Source organism: Cydia amplana, chromosome 1 (assembly GCF_948474715.1).
Source record: "Cydia amplana chromosome 1, ilCydAmpl1.1, whole genome shotgun sequence".
Taxonomy (NCBI): Eukaryota; Metazoa; Arthropoda; class Insecta; order Lepidoptera; family Tortricidae; genus Cydia; species Cydia amplana.
The window spans coordinates 22341523-22354722 of record NC_086069.1 but is presented as its reverse complement, the minus strand read 5'-3'; the positions used below and the strand labels follow the sequence as shown (position 1 = coordinate 22354722).

The 13200-nt window shown below is 33.6% G+C and overlaps 1 protein-coding gene across 2 annotated transcripts in view; it reads left to right on the top strand.

Moving 5' to 3' along the window:
- LOC134651702 (uncharacterized) overlaps window positions 1-11521 on the top strand; it is a 62770-nt gene extending 51249 nt beyond the window's left edge. For both annotated transcript variants that reach the window (XM_063506805.1, XM_063506812.1), the window contains 5 exons: window positions 5280-5375; window positions 6353-6488; window positions 6806-6939; window positions 8928-9144; window positions 10845-11521. In XM_063506805.1, the coding sequence (XP_063362875.1) occupies window positions 5280-5375; window positions 6353-6488; window positions 6806-6939; window positions 8928-9144; window positions 10845-10969 (708 nt within the window). In that variant the 3' untranslated portion in view covers window positions 10970-11521. The remainder of the gene's footprint in view (window positions 1-5279; window positions 5376-6352; window positions 6489-6805; window positions 6940-8927; window positions 9145-10844) is intronic.
- Window positions 11522-13200: the final 1679 nt, after the last annotated feature.

The window sequence follows — 13200 nt, the reverse complement described above, 5'->3', positions numbered from 1 at the left end:
TTTAATGGACGCCAAAATCCAGACAGGAACTTCGATTTTGACATTTACCACAGTAATGCAGTCGGTAGCAATGTCGCGCTTCAAAATTGCTGCAGTCGACTGCATTGCTGTAGAAAACGTGAAAAAGGTCATTCAAAGGGTAATAGGGTTATATACACCGCGGGATTTAATAACCCGAAAGATTTAAACCAACGATTTTAGAGCCTAATTAGAGTATATAAAGTTATATAACACATAGTCCAAAAACCCTTAATTTAAGAGATATTAATTATTTAAAACAAATCACAAGTAAAAAAATCTCAATTCTAACACACCCTTATGCGTGACGTAGCCACCAACTAATTTTACACGCAGACGCACTAACTACATGGTTATTAGCCAGTTTCACTTAATTAAGTTTGATATCCTACAAAAGGTTTCACTACCGAAATTTTGTTCTGTTCTCAATCACGAGAGTACAAACTATTTACCTTTACGATAACTGGCCAGTTTGACGAAAATGACGAAATTGATGTCAATAAAATGACATATTTCATATGTCACACAAGATATGCGCAAGATAACATCTTTAAATTTGATTGACTGTAATAAATAAAATTCATTTAGCGGATATTCACTTTGTGTACGGATTTGGAAACCCGAAGAACTATGTGCTTCCGGCACGACGGACCCACTTCAGCCTAGAAGTTCGTAAATTGGCTAGACGAACAATACCCTGAGAGGTGGATTGGCCGTGGAAGCAACGTCCTAACCTGGCCCGCCCGGTCACCCGACTTAACGCCATTGGTTTTTTTCTATGGGGAACTCTGAAAGATAAGGAAGGAATACTCAACACCAGTGAACTCTGGAGAAGAATTATGAATAAAAATTCGAACGGCTTCCGAAGAAATAAAGAACACTTTTGTAAACCTAAATAATGAAATCCGTTTAAAATTAAATCTTTGTGCTGAAAACGGTGGTACACACTTCGAAAACCTAATTCATTAAATTAATAAAAAAGCGTAATTGTTTAACATAGTTGTTTATTTTACTTTACTCAGTATAAATCAACACATCGAGAATTTAAAATATGTACTGATAAGCATGATCGATATTTTAACAAAAGCTCATTCAAGTAATCATCCCTTTCCAGCTGTAGTATGAGTTAAAACAATAAGAGGCATGATTTCTTTCGGATATAATCATGGTTAATGGCTTTGGTTACCTCACTCAAAGGAAAAGATTTTATCGCAAAGTTTCAACAATAATAACTGCACTATACCTACTGTTGTATTACTACAACTAATTAATAAAGTTTTGATACAATTTGTGGTATTTTGAGGTGCCAATCAATTGAAATAATTTCAACGTAAACATGATCCTAGACATAACTTGACACTTCTTGTCATGGAACACATGTCACTGCATTCGCCGTGCATCGTATGATATCGGAGTGATTCATGAAATGTCATGCTCGCTCTCTGTTTCTCTACTTGAGATTAATTAAACTCGCTCACTCTCTGAATAAAGGTTTGTTCACAAAGAAGCGGTAAATTAATATGATTTAATTTGTACTGAAATAGTAGTTTAATTAAAATATATAATTGGACCCATGTTGATATAACATTATTTACTCGTACTGTCGTCAAAAATACGTGATTTAAATCTTTCGGGTTATTAAATCCCGCGGTGTATAAAATGAAATGATGCATTAATAAAACTTTAGTTAATTAACAATATTATATTAAATCATTAACAACTTTGACAGCACGATCTCTTCGCAGGTAGGTGCTCTACAAGGAGTTTATATTACAACATTATTTCCAAGAAATAATCTCTCATTGTTACGAAAATGTTGGTAGGGTGGCTTTAGATTACTTTTCGTTCATATCGTCTTGGATATGGGTGAACATGGTGTTAATACACTAAGTATCAATCAACCTGTAAAGATATTGTAGCCTGGCCTTTTCTCGAAAAGTCTTCTAGAAAAAATTACGCTCATGTCGTCTCGGATATGAGTACATTTGGTATCAGTGCATTCAGCATAATTACCTGAACACAAATATATGAGATGACAAGCGCGAAAGTGGTGAGGGTAGTTGCTATGACGCAAAGTTTTTACCATTTTTCTTTTAAACATACCATGTGGGGTACCAAATGAAAGGGCCTTGTAAGTAGATCACAAATATATAACACACTGTAACACTTTTACTACTTAATCCAACAAATTATTTGAAAACGTTCAAAAATTTCACAATGAGTTGAATTCCAACTGCTCTAAATTGACTAAGATAACTTGATCCCAAGTTTCCTTGCAATTATACGTAATCGAGGGCCAGGCTCATACTAGTTCTCATGTCGCGATGCGCTAACGCTAACAAAAACTAAGCGTTACGAATTGCTGATATTTGCTTCTTTTAGTTTCACTCTACTCAAGCATCGGATGACAGGATCGTTGAAAAGGGACAAACATACGTTAGACGTTACGTTACTCTTCTCGTGAATTGTCAAATTTTAAAATTCGAAATTAGCTTTGGAATTTGTCCGGGTGGCTATTCGAAGTATAACTTGGTGGACGGTACTTACTAACCAAATAAGCTTGAGATCCAGTATCATAGATAGTTGTAAGACTTCAAGGGTCTATTTATATCTGACTGTGCATCCTGTATTCTAAACGTTTTGTGAATAGATATAAAAATTGACACCTATCATTTTTCACATAAACACAGACACTTTATGCATTGAATTATTAAACCTTAACGCAATGCCATAAGTCATAAGGTATATTTTCCTAATATACCTTGATGCTAATTCGAACTTTGTTATAAAAGATGTCATTTTATATCATTCGCGCGTGCATTTCACTCGTACTAGATGAAATATGTATTGGTGCGAGCGAGACGGTTGGGCGAATGATAACAAAATGATATCTTTTTGACATCTTAAACAAAGTTTGACTTGGCCTCTGTGGAAGCCTGGAAATACAGCATACTTCATTGACTTTTTATGCTGGAAATTGATTTAATAATTGCGAGAAAAATAAGTATGTTATTCTTCAATAACTTGTACACTTACTGTCAAAAAACTAGAAGTGTCCATTAATTGTGTAGAACATTATTTGCTGTTTGTTTCCAATATCATGCTGCTATTCTGCGAATATAGCAGTTCCTCAGGCAGATAAATTAAACATGATCGAAACAAACACTATTAACCACAATAGTAAACTTTTCTCTCAGTGTGGGATATTCTCGGTCATGAAAAACTTACAAAGTTATTGTTTTTTTCATTAAATCTATAATTAATATTATTGCCGGGAGAAATTCTGACCGTGTAGTCGTGTAAGCTTCATAGCCCATTCTTCAAAAAATCTCTAGTGTGAAATTACTGTTTAGGTAGTATAAAATATAAAATAAAAAAAATGTTATTTCTCAAAAACGGGAACAGATATCAAGTTGTTAATTCGCAGCCGGGTATTCAATATGATATATAATTCACCCGTGTAGAAACATTTGACTGTGCAATTAATGTAACTTTAACTTTATATTGACTCCACTATAACACAAGCTTTCTTGAGCTTACTGTAGGGCTTGGTCAATTTGTGTAAAATGTCCTATAATATTTATTTATTTTTATTTGAGTAATTTATTTATACAAAAAGGTAACCAATTGGTACTTTAAATTTAGGAAAATTGGCCTTAAATTGTATTACTCAAATAATGGTTTAACAAAACTTTGAAACAAACGTAAAAATATTCAATTATTTTATGAACTCGTGATTCTTAAGTTTCGTGTAATATCAAACGAAATTTCGATTTCGATAATTTAAAAAATTGCGATATTTAGTCAAACGTATTTTAATATAGGTAGGTATTTTGATTAATTTTAGATCTACTTATATCATTTTCTGGGAGTGTTTTATATATTTCACCTATTATTATGGAATTGTAAGACTTAGATTTTTACATTAAAAAATATATATTGTGTATTGATAGCCGGCAATATAGACGTGCTCGGGAAAACTCAAACAAGAATACGTCTTTAAATCATTAAGCTTAACGGGGATTCATTATTTTTGATTAGACTTTAAAATGAAAACTAATAAGTACCTACATGGAGTATTATAAACATGATAAAAATATGGTAATTACGATGCAATTGTACCGCCGAAATATTTTATTCATGAATTACTTATCGATATTAATCAACTGGCAACTGACCATTGACTAATTCGCGATTAAACCAATGCATAAGTAATCAGTGTAACATGCGTTTTAGCACATACGCGAGATCAATGCACATGTATTTGCACAACAATTGGCCAAATCACTGCTTCACTTCAATAGAGTCGGGCGTCACAGGGAGCGGCATGCTGAGTTTAACAATCTGAGGGCCGATTTTTGAATATCTAGCGCTCGATTTCGTGTGGCTTGCTTCAATACTATCTCTACTACTAGGCATTTAAATTCTACTAATAAATTTGAAAATGAGTGGTCAATACCACTCCCATTATTTCCCACTCTCCATATTCCCAATTTCATTCGCTCATAAAAATTTGCATTCAAACGTTTTCCACAGGTGTTCGAGTAACGAAATTGAGCGCTCGAAATAAAATAAAAATCCCCCCTGCTGTTGATTACATATTGATTAGTCACTAAGTACATTCGATGGTACGGATCAGACTACTACTCAAAAGTTTCTACCATTCTCTAACCGCTGAACAATAAAATATAGGTATGTCTTTATTAAAGACAACTTTAATATGAAGAATAATTAGACTGTAATAAATATTTGTAACGCGAACTGTAAAGATTTATCTCTATTTGGAAAACAAATTCATAATCAGTAGTTAATGGTGTGTTGTTTCATCCACGACTATTGATGCTGACTGTACTCGTAGTACATCGTCTCTCGCTTGTACATTGGTACCCGCGTATCATTCGTATCAATGACAGATTATTAATATTCTAATGGTGCTTTAGCTCACTCGTGTAACCGTCTGCAGATCCCATTGATCACAAGTATTCAATCAGATTGCTACATCATTGAAACAAAATATTGTATGAACCTATACTAGTTTCTTATGTTATTAAAATATACGAATATACCATAATAACAGCTTCGCTTTTTTTTACTAAATGAAATTACATCGACTTTATACAGAGTTGGAGTAATGTGTGTGTACAGGAATTAAATACGCCCTGTCTCATAAACACACGTTAGCCATAGTGTTTTTTTCGCAATTAGTGAGTTATGGTTGTGATCTGACGTAATATAAGATACTAATTAAATTATAATTTCAGGTTGTGTTCTACAAAGATGCGAAGCATTTCATGAGGTACATCAGAAATCGAGACCCCCCGTATGAGATCGTTCCTCTAACTGGAGCTGTTATTGATGTAAGTAACCATTTTCTCTCCGTACATACATGTATTACCTATAAAATATTTTTACACAATTTGGTGTAGGTTATATTGCCCATATCTTTCAGAACATATGTTCTTTCGTTTTTTATTATTTTTAATAGCGTTATAGGAGCTTCCAAAAATTATTTATCTAATCGTATGGCATATTATACAAAATATATATTATAAGGTACATTATGGTTCGCCTTTGTGCTTCTTACAATTTTATTGTTATTTTTACAATAAAGAATGTCTTTTTGTACAATAAAGAGTTTACTACTACTACTACTACTATACGAATACATTGAGAGCAAACAGAGTGTACCCTTGAGGTTTCTAAGCCAAGCAACCAAGTCAGGCTTCCAAAAATAAAAATAAGAAACAATAGTTTGAGAACTGACAGGCCTTATGAAGTTACTTCATTACATTCAATTTAAAAACACAATACTACAGGTATACCTACCTATTTTAAATGAGATATTAAATGGTTTGGATTGGATAGAAATAATATAATCTTGGTAGTCAACCATTTCTTATTATTTATGCCACAGCTCATTAAGAAATGGTGGGTGATAATTTCTTGCTTTGTATCCAGTTAGTTTTAAGATATTTTTTTTCTTTTATTCATATTTATAATCAGGCTATCAACAATTAATTTATATCATTTTCATTGTCATCGTTATGATAAAAAGAAACCTACAGGGCGCCTTCAAATACGTATGTCACAGTCAAGTTGCTCTACATTATAGAGACATATCTCTTTCTGTTAAGTTATTAGATAATGGTATGGTAGTTACTTATGACGCGTAGAGTCCGTTCCGTCCGAATCCGTTACATTGATGTAGACAGTACCTGTACTGTAATTTATTCATTTTGTTACAAAGTTTAGCCGATATGTTTTTGGATATTGTGCACTACTAACATTTCTCTAATTTTTTACATTTACTTTAACCATTCGTATTCTATTTCAGATAACAACCGTATCCTCTACCACTGTGACGTTAGAAAAATTAGATTTCCCGGCCTCAGGATCATACGCTTGTGAGATTGCCTTAGATTCGCCTTTATACTCAAAGGTCTCTAGAGTATATGAACTCAATATTATTGGTAAGTTAACCTTATAACTATATACGTACTTAAAAAATACAACTTTTAGAGAAAGAAAACTATTACTGAACTTGTGTTACATCTAATGCAGGTTCAGCATAACACCAACCTTATCCAAGGTTTCAAAACTTTTTGCGAACCTACGAGTATAATTTGGGCTTCAATTCATTGTTCTTTCTTGCTCGTAATTGTTACGTTAATTGTTTTTTAAGGATCCGAAAGGTCTCCTAACAACATGTTTTGGGCAAAATTGTACTTTAGAAATTATTTTACTTACTTATTTTACACAAACAACTAATTATTCCCATTATTTACAGTTCGTCAGAGGTATCGGCCGAAAATAAAGATTAAAAACAAACGTTTTTCACCTAATGACTTTCTGGATGCAACCTGCCACAGCGCCCCCGCGCACCCCGCCCCGCACCTCACCTGGTTTATAAATAATGTCAAGGTAAAGTTTACGTAGAACTCCACAAGTTTAAATAAGACTGAAGTTGAACGTTCTGTGTCACTGAACACCTTCGTCTCTTAGAAGGCAAAAAGTAACCGCTGACTAACGACGTCACTTGGAACTTTTACTGTAATAGCAGATGTCGGAGCAGGTTACGAAATGCGGCGGATTGTAAAATGTGTGATGTTTATTTTAAGATTATTACGATACATACAATACAATACAAATGCTCTTTATTGCACACCTCAATAAAAGAAGACAATACAAATAAAACAGAATATATATGTAGTATATTTATCGAATATTCCATTATATTTAATAACATTTAAAATTCAAACTTCTGAAATTACTAAATGGTTTTAACATTTTGTATAGATTTAATCAGACGTTTTATGTTGACGCTAATCAGATAATGGATTCGGGCCAAATTAACATGAACTTGAACTATGAGTAGCTTTATTATAAGAATAAAGTCTTCGATAGAAAAAGTAATTAGTTAAATTATGTTTTACATATTTTTTGACATCAGTAAAATACGAACTACGCTGTACCGCCAAAAATCAGATTATAAAACCTGCGCACTATCAAAGATTATTACGCGCTCTCATTGAGATTGAAACCTTTTTCAGGGAAAGTTGAAAAGCCCTCAGTTCCAGGTAAACGAGAAACGAGTAAAATGTTATTACGGGCATATGCAATGTGTGCACCCAGCCGCTCTAGTTAGCCGGGCCGTATCCTGCTCGAACCCGAGCCACGATTTTATCGTAACATCGCGATCTGCGGCCGACGTAACTAGTCAAAAGATACCCGTTGCATTGCAGCGTTCATTTATCTGCCTTATTTTTAATGTAACAACAATTTTGTGTTACGTATTTAGACCCTATTTGAAAGCATAATCGACTACTTCATTTCATTACTTGAATAATTATCTGATTACTAAGTATAAGGGTTATTAACTATGTACTTTGTATAAAATTAAATAAATTATATTATTATTTTCTAAGATAATTAAACTATTTATCATATTTTTACAAAAGTAATGCTCCCAAATTTTCTTGGTTGAAATAAGTATTCTTTAATTTATGACAATGAATATTTGATGTCCTTAATAATAGAAGACGATTCAACCTTCAACCTCATCGTTCACTTAAGATACCTATATTATTTGAATATATACCTAAGTCCTTCTATCATACCTATTGATTGATTAGAGAAAAAATACAATGATTCATATCAAATATCTATTGAAGAATTGAAGATGTCAAAAAAAACATGCATTAATATTTTAAACGTTGTACATACATAAAATATAACTGATAGTTATATGAGGACAGCTAAAACGCACCCTATTAGTCTACTTTTTGGAAAAATTATCGTAATAATTTGTGGTTTTGACAGATACTAAACAACATCTATTCCTTATTAATGGCTAATTTCATTGTCAATTGAAAAGAGCTAGCTTCTGTCCGCAGCTTCGTCTGCGTATAATTAGTACATAAATGAATATCTTGGTAAGTATTTGTATAACTTGTTTAGTAGTTTCAAACACTTTCGCTAAGGAGTCCTTGAAATACGATTGATAAGATCTTCGATTTTTAGATCGATTCGTTTTATTAATGCTTTAAGAGGAAAGGGGACGGCCGCTTCTTCTCCGAACAAACGTAGTCCCCATTTTCCTCTCTGGATATTTACATTAAGGAAAATATTTTTTCATAATTTGATGTATATTAACCATAGCTATGCCACTATGTTTGACTTTTTTAAATTATAGTAAAAATAAGATGCGAAAAACAGACAGAAAAAACATTTATAATAATTAAAAATTCTACAAGAATCAAACGTAGTGACATAGCTGTATTTGATATACAACAAATTGTGTTAAAATACCAATTTTCAATAATGTTAATATCCAGGAAGGAAAATAATGACTACATTTGTATAAAAAGGCGGATCCCGCACTTTCGCCTTAATGGTAACGACATCGACAGGTAGACGAGAAGTTGACAATCCCGCACGGCACGACGCCGGTGCACCGGCGGCACCACGGCATCCAGCTGAGCCTCACGTCCTCTTCGCTGCATTTCCCGTTGTCCGAGCTCGAACGCACGCCCAACCAGACTGTCGACATCACCTGCCTGAGTACCATCCCTAGTTATGCGAGCGTGGTCGATGGATTCGCTGATATTCAAAACCACACAATTTCTAGTAAGTTTTATTTCTTCCCAGTATATACTTGCAAGTTAACAAAGGGCACCTCTTTACGAGCGTGAAAGTAGGACAACTGTGTCACGGCGATGTTAGTGAACACTATCCTCAGAAGAAAAGTAAAGCAGCTCTAAAGCAAAACTCTAACACTCTCTCAGATTGGTTTTCCAGTACATATTTATACCTATCATATAATTATACTTACCTCTATAGGAGATTGATGAAGAAAAAAACTAAAGTAGGTACCTCAAAAGATTCACCCAGTTGCCAATTTACAAACAAACAATGTAAGTTCAATGAAGTGGCTTGTTATTTTCCTAAAACAAGATATAATTTATAAACAAATAGAGTTTGATAATCTGTTATTTTTTATAAATAGGTATCCATAAATACAAAACTAAAAATAAATCATTAACAATTTGGATAAACCTACCGGTATGTAGGTAGTAAATTCTTAATATTTAAGATCATATTAATAAGATCCGATATAGCCTTAAAGGATATCAATGTCTAATAAGATCAAGGGCTTATGATTTAGACGTTTATTGTAATTGCAATTCTTTGCTTATTATTTCAAAGACGATATTCCATTATATTCAGACCACCTTTGGATTGCGATAAAACAGAGACCTGTAATAATGTGGAATAATGGATCAGAAACTTATGTAATAACTTTCTTATATCGTTATTGCGTTTGCTACTTCTTTATGATTGATAGGTTCTTCATTAGAATTAAATGAAAATTCATAAAACAATTATATCCGTACGCAGAGAGCGAGCGTTATAATAATGATAAGCGTAATTTTGCGCAAAAAATGTATCTTTTGTATACAAAAGTAGTGTGTGTGTATCTTCTTGTAGTTTGCTGTCAGCTTATTTTAATGAACTAAATGCTCGTAAGGTAGGTTAAGTAATGAAAGGAATTAAGTGATTAGTAAAGTTGAACAGAAGGTATTAAATATATTAATTTAACGGGTAACTCAACGCTCACGTACCTATTTTAAGTCGAAAACGCTCGACATGTTACACTCCGTACCGAGGAAAATACGTTTTTAATATATTTAATATGTCTGTGTCTCACGGAAGTTTTGTTATTAAAATTGAACAGAACATTTAGTTGACATGTTGTTTCTCTTTCCACTTGGTTAAATACTTTTTCTACTCCCGTACTTTTATTTGTCATTTAAAGGGTCGTGCACACATCTTTAAAACCCTACCTTATAGTTGTCAAGACAAGACTTTAGTCTATTCCCCAAAAAAGAATTTGTGCTTACACGCAGTATCTTTTTGGCGATTTTACGATACTTCGTGTAATGACCACTAAAAAAATATTGAATGAAATACAGTGTTGCCAACCGTATTTTAAATGTCATCTCTGTCGAATAAGTGAACCATAGACATGTTTTTTTTTAAATTTCATTCATTCATTCATTCTTTTCCCGCCCGTACCCTCCATTTTTCCTACTTCTTGAACTAAAATTATTTGTTAAATTTACAATTTTATTTCAAAGTAAGTGCTTGGTCGTAGAAAAAGTATTGTATGCAACGTTGTTTAACTGAGTCAAAAAATACTCGTGGCGTCTTTATTAACAATTTTCGGCTTCGCCTCAAATTGTTACACACGCCACTCGCCTTTTTTGACCTCTCTTAAACAACGGTTGCATAAAAAGGCAGTTATTGTATTAAGCGTCCTATTCCAGTGAACGTGTTTCGCATCGAGCCCGCGCCCACGCAGCTGCCGGTGATGATCGTGAGCCCCGAGAACTCCTCGCCCCGAAGCCACGCCGCCCGTATACTAATCGTCTTTATGTTCTTGGTGTATTAACTTGTACCACTTCATTGCTGTAGCGTAATACATAGAAATAACTGTGGTAGGAATTGAATGTATTGTCTGAAGCAATGTGATTTTTTTGGTAAATTAATTTATTTTTTTATTATGGATATTTCTATTTTACTCTATTCTATCTAAAATTAAGAGGCAAACTAATTTGAGATACTAAGTAATATTATGGACAATTACTCTAAAATGCAATTAAATTAGTATTGAAAAACAGTGTTGTGAAATGACTACGTACCTAGTGTATTTCTATTTAAATTGAGCTTATTAATAGCATCATTTTCAGCTATCAAGCACCAAGAAACGGTATAACTATTTGGGTTACTCAATCACTCTGTTTGCTCGTCACTTTTAATGGGGAGCTTCATGATATCTTTTGTAAATTTAAAATTTTCACTTTCTTACGCGATTATGAGACTGAATTAGGAAGTTAGCGATTTTAAAATGACCTAACCAGCCCTATCCCAAAAGCTAGAAGTCCCTAAATTATCCCTACTCACCTTATAGAATAGTATTGTGGCAAACGCTATTATATATATACATATATAAATCTTCTTTTTATTTTCAAGAAATCAAGCTGTTAAAATATGATTGATGAAAAATAAATGTAAAAACTAGATTCCATCAAGGAAAACTGTCAAATGCAATATAAAATGGTATGAAATGATGGCAATGCAAAACCACTCGCTCCTTCATTATTGAGCCTCTTAGTTTTTTTTGTCGTAATATTGGTTCATATTATATTTGTCTGTTTATGTCATAATATGGGTGTTCGCTGTTAATCATAATAAATTACATAGGTATGTAGGATAGTGAATTGTACGTTTTGTTTAACTTTGTTGCCGATTTTTATAATAAATTGAATGTTTATATCAGCTTAGCTATTTTAAGTGAGATATAGGAGCAATCGTGTAACAAAAACATATCATGACTAGGAGTGAGTAATTTGTATCAAATTTATATGTGTTGTGGGGTAAAAATGGAAAACAAATGAGATAATTATGGATAAATGATGACTAAATAAGTGTTTGTCGACAAATAATCCTGTAACGTTTAGATTCTGACCCAATATACATTCGTGCGTTTGTTATGTATGCGTTGGGCATTTTTCTAAATTGAACCCACAACTACACAAACGTCACTAAGAACATAATAAACAGCAGTTACTGTTCCGTTGGGTAGATCTGTTTACTTGTTATTTTGTTGCAGTGAAGCTGCACTTACGTTTGCGTGCACATTGAGTGCCGGGAACCCGCCCGGCGGGTTCTCTATTCGTAGTCATTTTCCTCTACAAAGCGGGAAAACGCTGGGATCGGCTACGAGCGGAGCGCTACGAAAACGTTGGCAGTGAATGTGCTAAAACTGTTGTGGCTAAAACAACACTAGATATTTTGATAAGATAGCTGACGTGCCTGACCGACCGCGTAAACTGTTGCCAGCTTTCTTACATAGATATATTTGCATACAACAATGGAAGGTCGGTGCCGAATGTGTCATTAAACTCATTAAGTATATTATTGATGAATATAATGATACATGCACGTATAAATCAAGTTCTATGGACACCTCGCCACTGTAAAAAGATTGTCAAAGATGCATATTTAGGACAAATAAATAAGGCTTTATGCTACAAATATGAAAACGAAACAATAAAAAGCATGTCATCGTGGATTTAAGCGCGCGGTTGTTTCAAGCGATAAATGCAGCGTTGAAAGATTGTGTTAACGGAATGTATGAAAACCCGGCCAAGTGCGAGTCGGACTCGCGCACGGAGGGTTCCGCACCATCAACAAAAAATAGAGCAAAAAAATCGTGTTTGTTGTATGGGAGCCCCCCTTAAATATTTATTTTATTTTATTTTTAGTATTTGTTGTTATAGCGGCAACAGAGATACATCATTAGTGAAAATTTCAACTGTCTAGCTATCGCGGTTCATGAGATACAGCCTGGTGACAGACGGACGGACAGACGGACGGACAGACGGACGGATGGACAGCGAAGTCTTAGTAATAGGGTCCCGTTTTTTACCCTTTGGGTACGGAACCCTAAAAAATGACAATGCGTTTAAAGCTGCGTTTACCGCGTAAAACAATAAAACCGTAAAAACAACCGCGCGCTTTAAGACTTAAATAAGACATAGAAATTCAAATATAGAAAACTTTACGCGATCTGCTTGTACAGATATAAGAAAGGCAAATGAAATATTAAGAAATTCTAAA